Below are 22,666 nucleotides of genomic sequence, written 5' to 3' on the forward strand. Positions count from 1 at the left end.
ACAGGGACTACTGTGCTCTCCACTTCTCTCATGAATATGATTATCAATTCTTATGGCCACGGTAATTAAATTTCCAAGATCAGCTCCCAAGTCTCTACTAGCAAGTTCGTCTTTGACTAGTTCCGAAGGCCCATTATAAGAAAAAGTAATCACCTATGGCCTGTATGCCCTGCTGTAAGGACATTAATCTCTGTGTAAGAGAATAAGGCTTAAGCAGGACATGAGACAATGAGACTAGCAAATGCCAAGACTAAACAAAGCACCTACACTGACACAGCACTTAAAAACCCTGAGAAAATAAGGCACAACAAGAAACTGGTGCAGATAATAAGCTGGTGTCAAGTGACTCTGAAGCTATGGAGTCTTGGGTTCTCTGGTTCTGCTGATGCCTGGATCAGGGATTGGGTGACACTGGTACATACAAATGAAATGATATAAGGCGCCCACCCCAACATAGTTTTCTTTTGATTCATGACTGAAGTTTTAGTGTTAGACATTTTAGAACAGAAATAAGTGTATTGGGAAGATCACCTGTTCAGAGAGAGGTTTACAGAGCATACGAGTGGAGTTTGGGTAAGTGCAGTGTGTCTGTGGGAACATGCAGATGCACAGTTACAGGCTTCATTTGTCACCAGCAGCAAGTGAACTGTGCTACTTTTTACTGTTATCCTCCTCGTCGGATGAACACAAACCTAGTCACCGATGCTTTCAGACTTTGCTCTCTGCTACACTGTTCTTTCAGTTTATTCCACAAGCATCCCCTTTGGTCATGCCATGGGAGATTTTTAATTGCAGTTCTAAAATATCTATGCCAATCAACAGGACAGTCATCTCCTTTTTTTCCCCTTTGCCTAGGGACTGAGCGGGGTCCTCATAGCGACGAGCACTCGGAGGGTTCCGGAAAGTGCCTGCCTTGTCGTGAGGGCTGTCCTTTTTGTCGGGATGACACGCCCTGTCTGGCCCAGGAGGATAGCTCACTGCGGCTGGCTATGGTGTCCTTCCAGGGCCTGTGTATGCTGCTGGACTTCGTGAGCATGGTTTTGGTCTACAACTTCCGCCGGAATAAGGTACCAAACCACAAATGTCTATAAGTCTGAAGAAACTAGTCCTATAGTACGCAGAAGTGCAATATGACTTTTCTGTGTGCGTGTGTGCGTGTATGTGTGTGAGTGTGTGTGTGTGTGTCTGCATGGGGGAAGGGTGTCCTGAAATTACTTTTGAGAGATATTTTTGCCCTATGCTATATGAGGTAAGCAGTTTGTGAGGATGTTCTGTAAAAGGCAGCACATTCAAACTGTGTGTGCAATTTAGATAACTTCATTTGGCCTGCTCTAAATTAATTCTGGGTGCAGATTTAAAAAGCAGGTTCTTGAACAAAATTAGACCGCAAAGGGGTTTCATTTCATTTGAAGCCTGTGACAAATTATTGGTTTAATTTCTCTCTCTCTCTCTCTCTCTCTCTCTCTTTTTTTTTTTTCTCTTTCTCTTATTCTCTTTCAGAGAATCAGAGCCTCTGGTCTTATTTTGCTGGAGGCCATTTTGTCTGGATCTCTGCTTCTCTACTTCCCTGTAAGTTTGAAGTTGTTGATCCATCAGCTCGTTTGATGATTCTGAACAGCCTTGACTGAACTGAGATGTATGTCATAGATAACAAGCGCTCAGGCAGCTCCAACACGCATAGCAGTAAAATATCTCCTCTACTGAATCCTCTGTTTGGAATTCCATTGGCTTTTTCCAAGGTCATCCTACAACACTTCTCTCAGCTTTGCTCTGATATTGGATTAGGATATTGCTCTGATCTCTTGAGCATCATGAAGTTATGCTGAGAGCTTGAAAACTGCAAGATTTTATGGTCAGAATCTCAGTTTAGGCCTAAATGTCCAACTCTTTCCATCAAAGCCTCATTTCCCTATCTGAACGAGTACTAGGGTCTGTTTTAATAAAGTGCCAGAACATATCCCCTGATCCTGGAAAATCTGTCACTGAAGCAAAGTCCAAGTTGCTGAGTGAAGTGCTTTGAGCCTATCCATATTCACATTGAGTCTGTCCAATCTAAGGTTGCATAAGAAAAATACCATGGCTCTCCAGGCCAGAAAGATGAGCGTTTGTTTATACTGATGATAATCTTCTCCTTTTTCATCCTACGGCTTTCTTTTTGAAATCTTTGCGATTTTTTATATCGATGCTGTTTTTTTCCTTGTGAATAGACTCTTTGTTTTTCAGTTTGCCATTTTTTTTTCTTTGATATGATCAGATCAGATATTTTTGGGCTTCATCCCATCCCCCAGTCCATCTGTAGCTGTCGGCAGCTCTGTTGCAGAGCAAAAGAGAGAGAGAGAGAGAGAGAGCGAGAGAGGGGAAGAGAGAAAAGAGAGAGGAGTAGCCTGTGTATATGTGTAGGTAGGGTAATTAGCGCACAGGATGTGAGTGGTGTTTTTTTGTGTTTTATGTTGAACTGATGACAGGCATAAGATAGACAACACAACCTGACTTCTCTTTCATGAGCAAGACGCATGCAAGACGTGTGCTTTGTGATTTAAAGCAAGTTAACAAGCAGGTTGCTGTACTGATGTCGAATTCAGGAGCAAAAAAAATAGACATTCGTCTCATGAGTTACAAGACATGGGTAGATACTCAGATATATACAGCATGCTCTGAGATGCACTCAGGGCCCCCCCCACGACCTTTTTTGGCTTTTTTTTTTTTTTCTTCTGCCATGATGTTCGCTGCCAAGTGCTGCTGCTTGCTGCTACACTGTTAGACTGTGGTGTTTTATACATTTTTAACAAGTCCATCAAGTTCTTATGCAACTTGTTAAAAATAAGACTGTTGATTAATTAATGGCAGAGTGTTAGGGGAAATGAAGGCCATCTTTTTTGTCTCAGAACTGGGCTATACAAACATGCTTACTCCTTTAGATAACCCAAATGGCTTCTTTCTGCCCAAGACTTCATCCTTCATCAATGCATGTCAGCTGTGGCCTATTTCTTCCACTCATTTGAAAATAACACACCATGGCCCTAAACTTAGACAACATTGGCTACATAAGGCAGTGCCCTTCAAAGAGGAAGGACAAACATCCAAATGCCAGTGTGTGTTCCAGTTATTTCATAGTAACAATAGGATTGTAAAGAGGAAGCACATTCTTAAAGTAATATGTGTACATTCCTACTCTGTCCCTAGATAACGCATATTACACACTTACATTGTGTCATAATTCTCTCTTGAACATGACCGCATGACAAGATAAAGTCACCCAGGACATCATCATTATTGTCTTGATGTTTGAGTTACAGCTTGTTGTCGGTTTTGCATCATGAGCTTTCACTTGTGTCTGTAAATGTAATGAATGCAAGAACCTTGGTCGATGCCTTTCGCACAGTTGCCTATTTATCTTCCTGCCCAGGATCTGGAGCAAATTGAATCTTCCTACTCACTGGAGGCTGGCAGTGTGTTGAAGCGTTGTTTGATTATATCAAGGGTGCTGTTTCCCTGCTTTCACATTGGCAGACTTACTTTTGACTGGACGGCTGTTCTGACAGCACTACAGGGGGAGAAAAGCGCAGATGCGCCTTTCAGTCCCATTAGATACACATGATATTTGCCTCTAAAGCTTATTTACAAGCACAAGAAAAGACTAAAAGTTGTTTTTAATTTTGATTTTATATATATATATATATATATATATATATATATATATATATTTTTTTTTTTTTTTTTTAACCATGCTACACTAGAAAAGTTACTTAAGTTACTTTAAGTTACTTTAAGTAAACTTTAAGTAATTTCTTTTTTTAAGTAACTTCTTGTCATCTTATTGGTTATGGTTCCTGACTGGAATTAAAGGGTTGTTGGTTCAAATGCCAAGAGGGTTTATAAGATTTAAACACTAATAACCAAATACTGGAGCATAAACACGAAGAATTTGAGCATGGCACCCCACTGAACCTGCATGTACTAAAACATATATTATTTAATATAAAGAGAATGGATAACTGTAACTATAGTTAACAGTTGCGTGAAGTAAATGAGATCGTTGTAAAATGAGTCATTGGAACACTCTCTGACATGGAACAGTTTTTCGTCGTAAGTATTTCAATGGAACAACAATGGGAATCTGGGGTAAATTACAAAAAACAAAGGATTTGTCCCCTATAGGAAATTTGTTATAGGATGTTTGTTCCCAAAGGCAGTGCAGTGCACATATAAGGAGAAGTGAATTTGCCTTAATAGTAGTGTATGACATTTATACATTATTTATCAGCAGTGATGAAGCCGTCTTCTTTGAATTTGAGAAGATACTGGTTGTGCCTTACTGAGCGTACAGATCTGAGTTTAAAAATGACTTTCTTTCTCAGGGAGGTCTGACCCCCATGACTAGTGATAATGAACTGGAAAAGCTCTCACAGTGATGGAACAGCATGGGAACTGGCAGAGGTCTTAGCGTCACTCTGCTTAAAGAAGACTATCTCACTGCATGAGACAAATAATATACTAAAACCTGACAGGCATGAGGAACTGATGCCCTTGGACAAATGACCCTTCTTACTGGCTGTTAGGGCAAAAGTTTTGCTCTTCTTGATTGAAATGAAAACCTGTGGTTTTCTGCTTGACTGTAGTTTTTAATTTCTGCACTGCTTGTTTGTCTCTATAGGTGATGATATTGTATTTTCATCCAAGCGTATTCCGCTGCATTCTACTGAGATGGGTCCGTCTCCTTGGTTTTTCCACAGTCTATGGGACAATAATCCTCAAACTGTACAGGTGTGTGCTTTAACGTTAATCTCCATAATTATTACCCAACGTAGTGCACTGTGAATTTGCTTCTTTGATCCATGAAACAAATGAACAGATCAAACAGTGACACAAAGATGAGAATCAATATTTGCTATGTCTTGTGTCTGTAAGAATGTCTGTATTCGACATGGTTGCAATCTGCTTCTCCTTTCTCCACTGTCATTTTCATTTTGAGTGAATCTCGACAATGAAATTTCATTTGAAAATACTACAAGTAAGGCAGAATGAGAATACAATATTATTGATTGCAGTTAGGGTTGTTAACTTTGCGTACAACTCTTTCACCAACATGAAACAAACATGTCATGACTTTAGACGTGACCTTCTTTGGATGAAATCAGCCTGTTATACTACATCTGGTATGTTTTGTTTTCTGTGGCTTGAATATGGCATGTGGTAATCCGCTGTATTTTAATTACTATAACGATTACAGTTAGGGTTATGGTTATAGATTAGCTTATGATGTCCTGACAGCTAAAGGAAGTCCACACTCTTTTTGTCCAGCGTTGAGACTGTACCATGTGAAATTGCCTTGCTGATCAGAGGTAATGGTCACCCTGCTATTTACATACTTTTTTTCAGTTAAACAAATTTGAAAACACAGGGATTTCAATTTGACTTGACCTGTGTTAAAATGGTACGTTGTGAAAATGGAATTAATTAATATGCTAATGAGGCACATCTGAATTACACCACATAGAAATGGTGACAATATAATGATTCAGTTGCAGTTTGCCTTGAGCAAGCAAAAAGTTTTTGGACAGATGGCAAAGGATCATGGCATTTACAGAGCTGAGACAAAGCTTCTAATACAAAGTGAACATTGAGACTTATTCTTTCAGTGAAAGATTTTTCTGTGTTAAAAATGAGTGCCACTTTCTCAGAGAGTTTCATTTGAAAAAACAATAGCAATAGCTGATTACTAATACCTTATCTGTTCTTTGCCCTGATGGACCATTCTGACCATGCAGGGTGCTTAAGGTGTTCCTGTCGCGTACGGCCCAACGGATCCCCTACATGACAAGCTGGAGAGTCCTGCGTCTGCTGGCCATCATCCTCCTGGTGGTTTGCTGGTTCCTTGTGGCGTGGACCTCAGCTGTGTGCCAGAGCCACGACACTCAACATGCCCTCATTGATGTGGGCATCACCCCTGAGGGTCTGCAGTTCAGCATGTGCCTGCTTGACCGCTGGGACTACATGATGGCTGTCGGTGGGTACATCTTTAATGCTGTCTCTAAGTACTGTTGTAGAAATGTTTTATGTTACGGCTGTTGATGAGCTGTATTAGCTTTGGTACCTTGTTTCTTGCCTTGTACTGACTGCTTGGTGAAAATATTCCATGGACTATATATACATACATACATACACACACACACACACACACACACACACATATATATGTATGTATGTATGTAAGTATATTCTTTTTATTCATGACAAAAATGATCATCACCTACTGACAGAAACGACCCACGACAATTTGCTTTGTATGGGTGGCATGTGGATTCATTTTGAGGCCATATGCATATTTATGCATATGAATTAACTTGCTAACTGCATTGACAAATAATTGGTTGATCACAATTGGTTGATAGGCATGATCAAAAGGGGTAAGAGTTGACTCTGAAATTAGTCGGTGTACCTGGGGCAGTGGAGGCTCCTTCCCTTACGAAGGCCTTTGTTCAGCTACTGATACTATAATGATCAGTTTTCTTGCTCCTGCTGCAGTTTTGAGATGCCGGATATTCAGTTCATGTCAGGTCATGACAAGGACTGTGATCAAGTAAAAATGGCATCGCCAACAGTCTCAAACTAACAAGGGGAAAAATGAGGGAGATGGAGATTATAAGAGTTTATGGCCTTTATTAGCTGTGGCATAGGATGTGTGATCTGATCTTCTGGGGATAGACAAAACGCCTTTCTCACAGCAGGGAGTGACAGAAACGGGCAGCAATGCCTACCACTGACACACTGGAAAAAACAAGAGGAAGACACAAGAGAGTGTAACAAGGACACTTTAGGTCATTTTAAAGATAAGGTGGGGAAAACATTGTTCATCTTCTGGAGGTGTGGGAGAGATCTTCTGCACAACTGGATTTAAGCTCTTGAAGATTTGGCTGGCTAGAGCATCACCCACTAATCATTCTGACAACGGTGCCAAAGCTGGGTGAGCCCACCACACGCCTGTGGGAAAACAGGGATTAGCTACTTTAAAGGAAGTGGTAGAATCAATATGATGAACTGAGAACATCACAGAAAAAGTGGAGATCGGAACTTCTTTTGTTCACAATACAGAACATTCTGACATGTTTTGACACTTCAGACTGGAGCATGTGATAGACATAAATAAGATAGGGGAGAGGAAAGCAGAAACTAACACAAATGAGTTGTAATGTAAATATCAACATGTTTGTGGAAGTTTAGTGATGTATTTATATTCAATGACGGTTACAGCAAAGATATGTAGTTAGAGTATGTAGTGTTGGGTATGTCTACTGGTTGTACAAAAATATTAGAAATTTAAATTGATTAATTTTCATAAAATTAAGCAAAAGCCAAAGGTTATGCCCTGCTCTCCCCCATTTTAAAGACTAAGATCTCCATGTGCTCTCTTACAAGTAACAATTTAAGGATGATGCTTGTCAAAGAGTGTGGTAGTATAAAAGTTATCCCCACCTACCTGTATGTACCTCATACAGGTAGGTGGAACAGATCAACATTTTACCTCTTATCCACTTGTGACAAGGAGTGAGCTGACCAGGTTAGTAAAGCCTTCTTGGCCTTCAGTTGCGGCTGTCTTGTCCGTACTCCAATTATAAAGCCTGATGTGTTCTTCTGCTGTTGAGTTTGTGTGAGTTAGGAGAATCACAGCTAAGGAGTGGAGGCGGGGATGTGTCATTTGCTGAAGCAGCAGCCTCTCAAACAGTGGGAAATCACTACTGTCATTCAGGGCACCAAAACCCAGCACAGCGCTGAATAATTAGTGACTTGTGTTCCATGTCGTTGTGTCCTTGTTGCAGCGGAGTTCCTGTTTCTCCTGTGGGGGGTCTATCTCTGCTACGCAGTGCGGACTGTGCCCTCGGCTTTTCACGAGCCACGATACATGGCCATTGCCATCTACAATGAACTCCTCATCTCAGCAATATTTCACATCATTAGGTGAGTAATGTTACGGAGCCATTAGTGGCAGAAGGCCAAGAACACTTGAAAATGATGATTTTATTTTTACATTGATGATTAAGCTGCTAAACGAGAGCATATAATGACAATAAGATGTTGCTTTGCGAACAACTGTTCCTCATAGGAATTACTATGAACATTGTGAAATGTTGTGCCTTTTTTGACTTGCATTCAAACCCAAACATGTTTTTTTTTGTTTTTTTTTTAATTTTAAAAAGGGCTGTCTCATTGCCTTTAAATTCTGCTGGACATTAGGGGGAATAGCTGTTCTAATTTTAATCATAGTCTACCAACAGACTGCTTCTCAAATTAATAATTACAACTACAAATGACATGTTACCATCCCCTCACTCCATAAATGTACCAGATGAGTCTGCTCTGTGTACTCCCTTTAACATTCCCCTACAGAGATAAAACATCACCACTTTTCATCCGGTCTTTACACAAAGAAATATGGCCACTGCTCATCTGGTCTTTATGTTTCTATATTTGCTTTTGCAAAAATCTCACTAAATGTGGTTTTTCAATATACTGATCCCTAGGCATTTTCATCTAGATGCACAAATGCCGTATGTCCTTATACTCTGATATAAGGATAGTGGATGGTTTCCACAGTTTCCAAACTGCTATAAAGATGCTGTGATTGCATTTGTGATTGTCTAATAATGCATCATAGCATGTGTTTGTATCTCCTGGCTGAATTTACGTCTGAAACCCGAAAAGACGCTTATATTTTAAATATTCAAAAATGCACATGTAAGGGACATCCAGGATGCCATCATCTCCTTTTCTAGTTACATAAAAAAATGCATGTGTCTAAAACTTTACAGGAAACAATGCCCAGAAAAGTTGAATAGAGTTCAAATCAGTAAAATGTACAGTGTCACCAGGACAGTGTGCCACTTAAAAAGATGCTCCAGGCAGCCAACACATAATTCTTCACGGCCTGAAAGTGAACTCCATATGCTTTGCCCACTTTTTTTTGCATCTGAAAGCTCTGAAACTCAGTGGCTTTTCTTTTTGTCCAAAGCAGACCCTAATTTGACCTCTTGGAAGGCTTCTTCCAATCTTACCGATTTCACATTGCAAAAATGTATAAATAATTGCATACTGTATATGGCATTCATAAGTGTCAAGATATGCATTTTGTGTAAATGTAATTTAGATTAATTAAATAGAAATATACAGGGAAACATACATAGAAATTTAACAGCTGCGTGTAAATCAGGTGATCTTGTTTTAGTTGTTTTTTGTGGCATTCATTTTTCCATACACCCTGCCTTTCATTGAGGTATGGTACAACCCACAGCTGGAGCAAAGAGATAAGCAGTGAATTTGTCAAAAAGGATTGTGATGCTGCCTTCGGACATACTGCCAAAACAGTTTCTGAATGACTAATGTGATTAATGAGGCAGAATCTCATTATTTCAAACCATCAGAGAAGAACAGCATTGTCCATGGTATCTTGGACTTCTGCGTGATCCCTGTTGAATTTTTAGACCATTTTAGGGAAATTTTTGCTTGATTTTCACTAGTTTCACTTAATCTTAGTGTATATTTTAAGCATCCTTGCAAATAACGTTGTCACATGACTCATGGTCACGCGTTTGTCAGACAGGCAGTTGTGCACGCAGCTCTTCGGTTTACTTTCTCTTGTTTAAATTAATCTTCGACTTTCTCTATGTCTGTGTGAGTGTATTTCATTTTGCTCTATGCTCATTGGATAAATAAACATGACAGCCACTCGGTTTTGTTTTTTAATTCTATTGTTCATGCCTTTTGGATAATGTTTTGTGACCAGGACAGGGATTTGGAATGCTTTGTTTACACCAGGCAACATCTGCAACATCAGGCAAGCCAAGGCCTACCCAGGTCATGCACATAGATTTCAGAGGGATCCCCAAAGAGATAAGAAAGCACAGAAATGTGGAGGAAGAGTTCAGTGGAAGAAACAGTGCAACAAACCATGTCTTCCCTCCATCATTATAGGAAACATGAGGTCCCTCAGTAATAAGTTAGATGAATTTGCCACTCTCATCAAAACAGAGAGAGAGAGAGAGAGAGAGAGAGAGGGAGAGTGAAAGAGAGAGAGAATGTTTCGTGTAAGCAGAATGATGTGTTTCACAGAACTCTGACTAAACACTAACATACCAGATGCTAGAGTTACAGTGGATGGATTTTGTACGATACATGTGGACAGAGACACAAGGAATTGCGGTAAGAAGAAAGGTGGAGGACTAGCGATACTTGTGAACGACAGATGGTGCAATGCGAGCTGTCATCCAGATGTTGAACTGGTGGTAGTTGATGTTCAGCCATACTATTTACCAAGGGAATTTTCTTAATGTATAATGGTGGTTGTGTTGCAACCTAAGGATTTTAATAATTTCACTTTCATATAAACTGACCAGCCTTGACCAGTTTGTTACATATCCATCAAGAAACATCAGGACACTGAATCTGCTGGTTGTCATTGTGAAGGAGGTCTACAGCTCTGCTGCCCTTCCCCCAATCAGGGGACCACAACCCTAGCACCCCTTGTCCCTGTGTATAAGGCTCAATGCAGTAGCAACCAGTAGCAACAAGGACTGTGAAGAGATCAGGCACTGAGGGAGAACATGGAGACAACAAAATGGGACTTGTTCTGCAGGATGTTCAGGGATGACCAGTCAATGGACTGACACATTGCATCACTATCTACATTTCCTTCTATGAGGAAATCACACTATCGACTAAAACAGTGAGGTGTTATCCCAAGAAAAAGCCATGGGTGACACAGAACCTGAAGGCCCTTTGTAAGGCCAAGAAGAGGGCCTTTTCAGCTGGGAATGGTCAGGGGCTCAGACAGGGTCCAGTGTGAGCTGAGGAAGAAAATCAAAGAATGTAACCCAAGCTACAAGGAGAAACATGAATAAAAAGCAAAAGAACAAGGTATAGGATATCTGTTGCGGTATGAATGAGATAACTGGATATGGGAAAACAGTTTGCCCTTAGATGGATGCTAATATTGACTAGGCAAATGCACTGAATCTACTCTTTAGTAGATCTGACACTAGGCAGCCAGATTTCTGCCATATACCATATTGACCATCACCACAGAACAGGTGAAGAGAGAGATCAGACCTACTGAAGAGAGGATCAGATACTGAGCAGGATGGCAGCAGCCCAAGGGTGCTCTCATTGGCTTGGTAAGATACATTAGTTCCTATTCAACATGTCACTGAGCATGAGGTGTGTACCTACACTCTGCAAAACATCCTGTCTGGTGCCTGTGTCAAAGAAAGGTCAGATGGACTACAGACCAGTGACACTAACCTCACATGTCATGGAAACCTTGGAGAGCCTTGTGGTTGCCCATCTCAGGCAGTCTCACCTTGTGAGACCTTGGGAAGACCCGTTGTTGTGGGGGGCATTGGAGTTAATGGTGCTATCATCTACCTGCATCACAGGGCATATTCCAAGCTGGAAAAGGCTAGATGCACTTTCAGGACTACATTTTTTTGGGGTTTTTTTGTAGTGCCTTCAGCACCATCCAGTTGACCAGTCTAGGGAGTAAGTTAATTTCGATGCAGGTAGAGATTTCACTAATTTCCCGGATATTGGGACAAGGGATGCATGAAGGCTAGAAAAGCTGATTAGGGAAGCTAGCTAAGGCACTGGGTTCTGCTTGGACTCACTGGAGACAGTGGTGGAGGAGAGAATAGTGGCCATCCTTGACAACACTGGTGTAAAAAATAGGCAGCTCTTTTATTTGAAGACTGCTGCATCCTAGATGATGCACAAAGAAGAAATCTAGGAGATCCTTTCTGCCCACAGCTATTAGATTGTTCAATAACAAAATGAGGCAATGATTCTTTATTCATCATTAAATTACAGTATTTTTTGCACTTTTCCCTGCTCTAAAACACAGCAATAAGTGTTGCCTTTTGCCTGTCATGTAACACATTGTACAGTGTACAGTGCTGTACTCTACAGTATTATATTGTAGTGTATTGGAATGCACTATGTATATTGTATTGTTTATGTGTTTAATGGATATATATGGTATCTTTATATTAAACTGTATTGTATATTTTGTACTGTGTATAGTGTGCATTCGTCTGTATATTGTATGACATATATTGTATGGTGTATTTTGTTTGTTGTGTATTACTCACTCATCTTTCTGTATACTGTAATGCTGATGCACAAAACAATTTCCTTTTGGGGATAAATAGAGTCAATCTTATCTTATCAGTAATATTGAGGACAGATTTAGAAACCTTTGGAAATTACATTGCAGAGATCAGCAGCAACAAATCCAGTTTCAAACACTGATAATAAACCATGGATTTCAATGTTTTACATTATGGTATGTGTTGTAGAATGAAACTGGGAGGTTTTAGCATGGAACTGCTAAATCTTATTTCTCTTTCTTCACCCTGCTATGAGGCAAATTTACCAAAAACTTTAACCAACTTAAACTGTTAGCAAGAGAAGTGACAACACCAGACTCAATACCAAAAAACAACTGATTCATGACAAATTCATTTAACAATGACTGACATGTAGAAATTGAGGTCTAGGCATCTAAGTCATTCCAGTTGTCTCTACGTCATATAAATATTGTAATCACAGGCTCTCAAGTGTCTAGCACAGGACATCACACAAACATTGTGTTCTCTGTTGACAGGTTCTCTTTGGCTCCTGGATTACATCCTGATTGGATGCTTATGCTATTCTTTGTTCACACTCACCTGACAGTGACAGTAACTTTGGGGCTTCTGCTAGTTCCTAAGGTAACTGCTGATTCTCAGTCCTTATTTGGGCCCAAGAGGTTGTAAAGTGATGCAAGACACGTATTGTCAGATTGTGTTGCAGAGATGTGTTGCTATAAGTTATCAAACTTTTTTTTACCTATTTCTGTATGTTTTCCTAAATTGATAACCTTCGAATTCCTTTTTGATAAAGTAACGATGTTAGTTTTTTCTCCCCTTGCAGTTTATGTTCACTGGGACTCACACACGCGATGACATTGCCACAGAAGCCTATGAAGATGAACTTGACATGGGCCGGTCAGGCTCCTATCTGAATAGCAGTATAACATCAGCCTGGAGTGAACACAGTCTGGACCCAGAGGACATACGGGTCAGTTAAGCCACCCACTCATAGTGACTGACACATTAACTTACACCAAACAAAATGGTTGTTTTATTTTCATTTGTTTAAAAAAATTTGACATGGAATAAATTAAATGTCAGTAATTTTGGCAAGGTTCAGTCACAAAAACAGAAACTGACTGTTATGAAGTGGAAGTTTGAATTTGTTATAAAATTTTTTTGTACAAAACGTGCTTCTAGCAGTTCTGTTGGTTTCTGTACTCCTAAAGATATGACTTTTGGTATTCACTTTTCCACCTTTCATTTTTAGGAGGAGCTTAAGAAGCTCTATGCCCAGTTAGAGATCTACAAGATGAAGAAGATGATGGCCAACAACCCACACCTTCAGAAGAAACGCAGCTCCAAGAAAGGCCTTGGACGTTCGCTAATGCGTCGAATCACAGAGATTCCAGAGACAATGAGCCGACAGTGCAGCCGCGAAGACAGGGATAGTGACCATGGGAGTAACCGGAGTACCCTGAGGAGGAATCCATTTGACCCTTCCCACTCTGGGAAATCTAAGGAAGATTCCCTGAAGAACAAGGTGTTCTCTCTGAAGAAGTCTCACAGTTATGACCATGTACATGAACAGGGTGGGGACACCAGTGGAACAGCCACGGACAAAATAGAGAGCTCCACCACAGAGACTTCTCTGCTGGGTACCTTGATGGGCAGGAGGTCAGCCAAGAAGCCTCCAGAGGTTCTGAAGGTTGAGCCTGCAGAATCTGCAGAGTCTGTACCCTTAGTATGCAAGTCTGTCAGTGCACACAATCTCACAGCTGACAAGAAGCCCATACACCTTCGGACTTCCATGCTACAAAAATCTCTAAGCGTCATCGCCAGCGCCAGAGAAAGGACACTGGGACTTACAGGAAAGACCCACAGTGTGGAGGATGCTGCTAAGAAGGGGCACAAAGCTAGAGATAGCAGAATGCTATCTGAGGTAGATGAGTCACCAGAGTGTTACCCCAAGATGATTATCAGCCAATCTGTTGAGTACACCAAGACGCCAAGTAAGATGGGTATCATGAAACAGCAGGTAAGTGGCAGTCAGCCATCCATCTGCTCTGAACCAGGAAGGAGCAAAGACCTGTATGACCTCTCAGAGGTGTGCCCCTGGGAGATGGAGGAGCTGCCCACACCATCTGAAGGGAAGACACAGAAACATGTCTCAATTGCACCATGTGAGACAACCACAGTCCATGGGAGCTCTTCGAAAAGTGGACGATCTCAGCACAAACAGAAGACTGCATGCCAGTCACCCTCCAACCGTCGGCGCTCCAGAGACAAAATGGGGGACAGGGAGGAAGGGAATGATAGGCATGAGGGGAGAAAGCCTAAATCACCACTCAACCTAAGTGTCCACAAAGATGTCTGCCCCTGGGACTTTGAGGAGTTGCCTGGAAAGGCAATGGACAGTGCTGGTCTTTCTCCAGAAAGAGGTCGACGCAAAAAAAGCGTTACACCAACAGATGGGAAACCTAAAATCATCCTCTCAGATATCTCCAGGTCCACAGGGAGCCTTCTGCAGCCTCCAGCCCTCATGGTGGAGATCTGCCCCTGGGATTATGATGCACCTCTTTCCCCTAACCACGAAAAGATCTCCAGTCCTACACACCATTCAAAACGGAGAGACTCCAGCTCCAAAAGAAAAGGATCATGCTCTTCAAAGGAGAAGGGGAAAGAGCGGGAAGAGGAGAAGAGACAGTCAAAGAGCAAGGAGCGGAGAAGCTCCTCAAGCAAACCCTCAGAGAAGCGTCGCGTCAGCCAATCATCAGATGGTGGCCAGGTCACCATGGCAACCTCAGGCAGGAGGAGGAGTTCCACAAGAGAGCCAGCAGGAACCGACAGCAAGAGGGCTGAGGCCTGCCCATGGGAGGTGGAGGCTGTCCCGGGCGATATCTCCAGAGACAAAACCTCCCCGGCAAAAGACAAGTGTTCAACCCCTCAAAATACAACAACGTGTCATCCCAATATGGCCGATATTTGCCCATGGGATTTTGAGGATAAGTCACCTGGGAAAAGTGCATGACATTTTGTGAGATGAATGGTGACTTTTCTCCAATCCCGGCACAAAATTATTGGGGCTGGATTCTTGAGACTGCAAGAGATAACTTGGATATATTGAGGGGCATTTTAAGTTGCCTTATGTCAATCATATTTAATGGTAAATTTCTGAAGAGAGACGTGACACGTGTTCATGAAAAAGCATTCCAAATTTCCTCAAAGTAGTTATTGTACGTTTGAAATGTGTTGCTCTTGATAGAATTATGCAACTCGGTTATTTAAAGAACTTTGTATACAAATGGAGAGAATGCCCTCTCCACTTGTATTGTGTTCATTTGTGAAACTAGCCTATTGAAGTTAACTGTTCATGCAAACAAGCCTCTGTCGGTGAGCTTTGTGAATGACTTAATCTATTCATTCAACGCCCTGCTTCAAATGACTATAATGAATATTTGATACATTTCTAAAGAGCTTATTTTATAGAAGCTGGGAGTATCAAAGCTGTATAAACTCTTCAAGTGGATGACATTGTCTGTGGTAACTTAATGTCAAAGTAATGAGTAACTACAAAAACAAAACAAACAATACAAAACAAAGAGAGAACTTCAGTACAGTGGCTACTATTAGTCAAGGGGAATTAAATTACACAAAAAGTCTGGATAACTACCACTTTTGTGAACTGAGGAATGCAGTTGAGTAAGCGTTAGTGTTCTCATGTTCCAAGTCACAGCAATGGGGCTAAGGAGAGAACAACAGTGAATAATTCCCAATGCTTTAAGAATACAAACTAAGAGTAGTCTCTTAAAGAGTAAAGTGTTTAAATATGTGACCAGTGCGGTTGAGATCAGAGTAAAGAACAAAAAGAGTATGGTGAGTAATTCGTTTAGGTCCTCGGACAGCAAAAAAAACAGACTCTAACAAATCTTTTCTATTTTTCAATGTTCTGTCAAGCAGTAATTTTCATTTTGTTCAGCAGAGAAACAAATAATTTTTATAAATACGAAAGTACACTCAACGACCCTTTTCTAGCCAAAGAATGAAAAAAAAAAATCAAACTCTCTTGTCTGCTAAATGTCAATCAAACAGCTTATGATTAACATAAATCCCAGTTGCTGTCAAGATAAAAAAAATAATCTTTGATGTGCACTAGTTTAATGTATGCATGGGAGTAAAACAATCTGTAGCGATTGCCCTTGATTTGACAAACAAGTACAGGAAAAAGATCCACTTGTTTCACTTTTACTATGAAGTTGAGTACAAAAAATTAAATCATTATTTTTGGGCATTGCATGAATGGGCAGCCAAAAGCTGCATTGTTGCTTTGTGGTTATTATTAATTTGCCTTGGATTCTTTTCTACACTGTCTACTTACATACTGTGGTGTGGTGATTTGCATTTGTATCAGCTACTGTAATAACACATGATCAAAGATTTCACCCAGCTGGGAATATTATGATTGCTGTATCCCATTAGACTATTTTTTACAGTGGCTTCTGCATGACAGTAAATAAGTAGGCCTGGCATTTCATGGCACATAGCATCTCTAATCTTTTGGACTGTTTTGAACGTCTATCGATTAACTTCTAGAAATTGTACTTCCCAAACACACTTGTGCTTGTTATAATCGATGGCAAGCTATTGCATCCACATGAATTCATTTATATTGTACATTTATATTGTGTTCTACTGTCATAGCATGTACATAAAAATACCTCCACCCTGCAATAAATATTTCTATAAAATTTGGAATTTGCAGTCTTATTAACTTGATGTCTGAATTGTGCAGAACTTACTTATATGATTGCGTGAAAGGTAGCCCAGCATACTGCTGAGAAACCACTTTGTTAAGAGTTGCACTGATTTTATTCAATAATTATTATTACTGAAAATGATATCTACATGGAAAATTGCACTCCTCTCTTGGGACTGGTTATGGGTGTTGTATATTCTGCCAGAGTATTATTCCACTAAAAATGTAGTAACTTAAGAATACTAATAAATTTGGGGCCTCTCTGAGGTCATTTTTGACCCATTATAGTTTTTCATAGGTGAACTGATAAAGCATATTTTCATAGAAGTATTAATGAAGCACATTACCTCAATAAACTTAAGTGCAGCGCAAAGTCAATTAGTATGGTGCACATCTCACTCACTCAGTTTCAGGATCTTCTTGCTGTGAGGCAACAGCGGTACCCACTGCACCACTATTCTGCCCATGGTGTGTGTCTAATTTACTACATTTTCCTTGATGAATTACAGACCTCATCTTTCTCACAAGACATGGAACTAAGGCCAAGTGTCCACAAAAGCTGTGTCAAAATTACCCATCAGGGAAAATCACAGATATCCTACAGAGGAAATGAATATTCAGTTTTGTTTGAGTAATATTCTTGCATGTATTCTGTACACATACTGGGTCACTGCTGAAACACAACGAGGCTGAAGCTTTAAACTACATACAGTGTTGGGAAACACTGCCTCCCTGTGTCCAACAACTGAGGGCACACAGCAGTTTTATGCCACTGTCAAGCCTAGAGTGTTAAAATACAGCAAAATGATACAGTTTCCTGAAAATGTGCTAAATGTAACCTTACTTGGTTGTGTGGTTTCACAATTTTCTGCACTTTGGACATGATGTAAGTGTTAGTCAGAATTCCATTAAGTTTCTTCCTGAAAATGGGTAGAACCCTGTAGAAGTCAGAGGTAAGAGTTTTCAATAAATTCCAAATTTCATTTTTTTTTAACTGCTACAAGTATCTTTAAATATCTTCTTATCTTTACAGGTGTAGCCATATTTTTAGAGTACCATTTCATACAAAGATGTGAGACATCACCACAAGGACAAAGAAACTGTTTCCAAATACTTGGAAAAGGATTAAGATACTAATGAGACAACTTGATATGCTGTGAATAAAACTCTACACTGGCAACATAGATTCAGTGCTTCACAATAAAGGATACACAAAGGCTTGCCAACAAAATAGGCAACAAAATAGCTGTATGATGCTGTGGTGTTTAGTGATTGCATCGTCAAGACTACTATCACAATATTCTATTCTATTGTATTCTATTCTATTGTATTCTATTCTGTGACCTGAATGCATACATATTGCACATAGACACATATAAACAACTGAAGTAATAGCCTTTAATTACATTAGTGAAACTTATGGGAAACTACTCAGAGGAAAAAACTATATGTATGGTGTGGGTCCTTGGGTGTCATATAGTTAAGGTCTCCAGTAACACTATTTGTTTTTGGCACAGATTAGATACAGTGCAGGTGTACAAATCCTTTATTGCATCATCAAAGCTATTATTTGACGTTGTTCAGGTTCAGTTCTAATTTAAAACAAAATGCACAACAAAGCATCACACTGAGTGGATGAGAAATACATCACCATTTAAATTTTCCACACACCAGTATGAAACAACTGGGAGAACATAGTTACCTCTCAGAGAGATGAATGAGAAAAGCTATTGATGGATACACTGGATCTGGAAAATCAATAACATCTGTCAGAGGCGAGTTAGGTGAAGCAAATTCAGTCAACTGCCTAATACATCCAACGCCATATTTGTTCTGCTCTCAGGTAGCACCTGGTGACATTGATCTAAGAAAACATTCACAAAAGCATGGAAATCAGTCCCACACAACAATGGCAAACATTCACCATGTTTATTTCTTTCACATAATCTCCACTGACGTACCCAGTGGTTAGTTAGAACTTTTTGGCGGATGATGAGTTTCATATAAGGACCAACAGAATCTAAGACTGGACACAGCTCCTATTCAGCAGTGATGGAATTTGTCTATTCACAGTCTTTACAGACCACCTCTCCAATCTGAATGAATGAAATGATATGGTTTGTACTTGTGACCTCTCTCTGCTGTTAGGAGTGTGACACAGAGATACTTAAAACACTGACACAGTGTCTGCATAGTAATGTTCATAGCTCTTTTGCAGCATATACAAATTTTTGGAACAGTCTCCTCACTACACAAAATGAAAATTGAATTTGCTGAAATCCTATTCGGTTAACTAAAAGGAGATACAACTAAAAGAATCAAGATCTTTTCATTCCAAATGTCTAACTCCATAATTCTGACAAACAAACAAACATGTGCCCCATATATGCCTGCAAGATATACATGATTTTAACAACAAGAGCAGATGATTAATGGAAATACTCTGACGCTTTAAATGGGACAGACACACCTTAAAAAGATTCTAGTACATTCTTTAGGTGGTGACTGCAAATTGATGCAATGACATCTGTATGTGAACCACCCACTGTGTCGCTAAATTAATTATGTTAGTTGCCTTTGGCCTGTGTGACATCCCTGCCATATTCTGGTAATAGCGCCTACGAAAGCTTGTCAAACTCTCCCTGCTCAGCAACTTTAAGAATGACATGGATTTCAGGACCCTTACTGAATGGAGACATACTTCATTAAATACAGTGAATAAGGTTGTGGAGAACGCCTGAACATTCACTCCATCACTCACTGAAACCATAGCTCATCATAGCTCATCACTGAATCCTGAATCCATAGTCTCACCAACATACCATACTATCCATCAGAATCATGAATGCCATGTCACCCACCTTCTCATTAACGAAAATAAAACCGTATGGCGATAGACTCAGTCCAATGGAAAAAATAATTTCCCAATGCATTTATGCATTTACCACCGCAGTAGCAGTGAATGACTTGATGGGCATAGTACTTTTCGGGTGCTAGCATAGCGCTTGTGCCTGACCCTTGGTCGCGGCATCATGTTTTTTTTTTTTTTTTTCCTTTTTCCCCGCCGCAGCCCTAAAATCGTAAGCTGGATAAACACATTCTTATTTTAGGTTAAAATGCGGATCACAGCCACACAAGCGGACACACAAGCACCTACCGAAGCGGAGTGTACGCTACCTCTTCAATGTACAAATATACATTGGACATTGCAAAATGGTCATTGTTGGGGGATATAAAATACCGGTAAAATAAAACATAAAAACTATGTGCCCCCTCCTACAATTCCAGACATTTTGAGACATGAATATCAAAAGCTAAATGAAATACGTTCTAAGACTTTATATTTTGCACGGATCTTTAAAAATGGCGGTTGCAATCATCGTATACCTGCGTCTGGACCAATGGCTGTACACCTACGTCACAAGGTTCCTATTGCGCTGAGAAAGTACCTACCCTGAAGTAGGAGCTAAAAAAGCCCCTCAAAACAGCGGTCTAAGAACTATAATCGTTCTAAGTTCCTGCGGTGCGAACACGCGAAAAAGGGGGTACTTTCTCCAATAGTTCTAAGAACTATGGAAAAGTTCCTCCGGTGCGAAAGCGCCTATTATCACTAGCAGAAGAGCTACATTCTAGGCCTATCCCTACACTCTATAAATGACTAAATCATTATTACATGTGATACCAGAGTGACAGTATAACAAACTGTGTCTGAACATCAGTTATCTTACTAATCAAAGATGTGGTTATTGGGGACACAAAATTCCAGTTTCTTTTCGGCTCCTTTTTAATGATTCCAATAAAACATTATGAGTGTATGCTTTTACCAGTGTCTGGATGGTCATGCCTCATCACTTCAACGAATGTGCTGACATTCTTAGAAACTGCCTTGATAAAAAAAGAGGTATAAAATGTTCCCATTGTACTGTAGGCCTTCATTCCATCTATCTCTCTTTCTTCCCTTCTTACAATCACTTCATTTGGATGTCGGTACTGATTTATTTTCAGATGATTAAAGAGCACACTTGCTTAAAGAATTGGAAAGTGCATTATTCGGTCAGCGCTCTGTAGCTGTGAGTATCTGTTTATGTATCTGTATGTCCATGTCTACTGGAACACTCATAAAATGCATTAAGCACATAAAACATGTCTACAGTAACAATGTTTGAAGGGAAAACCTGTTGACGTGCTCAGTACAGTATGGGGTTTTAGAGAGTAGGGGGAGTCATGAGGGAACCCACACCAGTGACTCAAACCATAAAAGAAATTTGTGATGCAGCGTTGCTGATGTAGCCGCCGTAGGTCGGTTGGTTAGGCACTCACTTAACAATGCAAAGGTTGGGGGTTAGAGCCATGGTTGATGTCAGCAAGGGCATGCGGTCAAGTAATGTGCTACACTGCCAGATTCAAAGTTCCTGCAAAGGGCACCGTCTTAGCCTCTAGACAAAAAAGAGGACTCCCTGGCATAAAAAACAGTGAATTGTTGATGATTCCTGTGAACTTCAAATCCCATCTTTGCAGAATGAGCCACCAACTACTTTCATTGAAAAATTGCTATTTCATAGCAATAACTGATAACATGTAGAGTACACGTGATGAGTTACTTGCACAATTTCTTCCCCTGGATAAAAGATTATGAAAAAATGTCTAAAAACTATAGCCCCTCTTCTGAGCCATAGTGAACTTTTACAGCAATTTATCACAAATATATTTCAAATCGTAATCAAACAATGCAATAAGCCAAAATCACACATCACAAATTACAAGTGGATTTTCCCAACGATACTGTCTCAGTATTGGCACTCTTGCTGATGTTACTTTGTTCACTGTAACCTTGTGAGACTCTCTCTCTCTCTCTATAAAATGGGTACTCAAATTGAAGAATACCTTGAAAAAAATTCCACTATCATTGAGAGCCAACTGTAATGCATCTGTAATCCCCCTTCAATTTATGAAAAGGGGGTTTCAGCAGTTCAACATACAGGCAGTCAGAATGAGAGAGTCATTCCCAAATGTTGATCGTGTGGTCAATTTATAATGATCTTTTTGGATATTGATGTGTGTGTTGGGGGGTGTTATCTTGCTGGAAGATTCACTTGCAGTTGAGTTCCAGCCTCCCGAGCCAAATTTTTGGCTTACATTTCCTAATTCTTGGAAGGGTTTATGATGTTTGAGTTCATTGTGGCCTCATCACATCAAAAACTTCCTACCATATTTGAACATAATAGAAGAGATGAAGCACTGCTCTTTGCTGTTCTGCATCTTTTTAAATGTATGTAGCTAAAGAGTTTCTTTTCAGTTCATCTGACTGTAGTCCCAACCCATAATAAAACGCCATTTTGCGAACTCCTGATACTTATAACAATTTAAAAAAGTCTTGCAACTAATTAATAAATTAATTGGTTAGTAAAAATGAATGAATGAATGAAAACAAATACCATGCACGTCTAAGTAAATAAGTAAGCATGTAAGTAAGGAAATAAATAAATATTCCAAAGTGTAGCATTTATGTTTATTCTCTTATGTTTACTTGAATTATTTATTCTGACTTTCATTTATTTACATATTGAGTTATTCACAAGCCTGCTGTTATTTATTTATCTTTTCCCCCTATTATTTGCCTTTTCTTTCACGTGCAAGGAAAAAGCAACAGACGGCAAGAGCTCTTCAAACTACTCTTGATATCCGAGTAGTTAGTGCTTTTAAGTCTACTTAATATTCTACAATTTCATCCATGATTAAACTGAGTTAACGAAATTAAAAATCAAAATAAACCGCAAACTATATATCATACCGT

At 39.8% G+C, this 22,666-nt stretch overlaps 1 protein-coding gene across 1 annotated transcript in view; it reads left to right on the forward strand.

Moving 5' to 3' along the window:
• The window catches only part of gpr158b (G protein-coupled receptor 158b), a 39,931-nt gene extending 24,784 nt beyond the window's left edge, over positions 1 to 15,147 (forward strand). Inside the window, exons 4-11 of the mRNA XM_030774085.1 lie at positions 856 to 1,067; positions 1,501 to 1,569; positions 4,655 to 4,764; positions 5,769 to 6,007; positions 7,818 to 7,956; positions 12,650 to 12,755; positions 12,958 to 13,104; positions 13,387 to 15,147. Coding sequence (XP_030629945.1) covers positions 856 to 1,067; positions 1,501 to 1,569; positions 4,655 to 4,764; positions 5,769 to 6,007; positions 7,818 to 7,956; positions 12,650 to 12,755; positions 12,958 to 13,104; positions 13,387 to 15,147 — 2,783 coding nt within the window. The remainder of the gene's footprint in view (positions 1 to 855; positions 1,068 to 1,500; positions 1,570 to 4,654; positions 4,765 to 5,768; positions 6,008 to 7,817; positions 7,957 to 12,649; positions 12,756 to 12,957; positions 13,105 to 13,386) is intronic.
• The last annotated feature ends 7,519 nt before the right edge of the window (positions 15,148 to 22,666 follow it).

The sequence above is a fragment of the Chanos chanos genome, chromosome 5 (genome assembly GCF_902362185.1).
Source record: "Chanos chanos chromosome 5, fChaCha1.1, whole genome shotgun sequence".
Taxonomy (NCBI): Eukaryota; Metazoa; Chordata; class Actinopteri; order Gonorynchiformes; family Chanidae; genus Chanos; species Chanos chanos.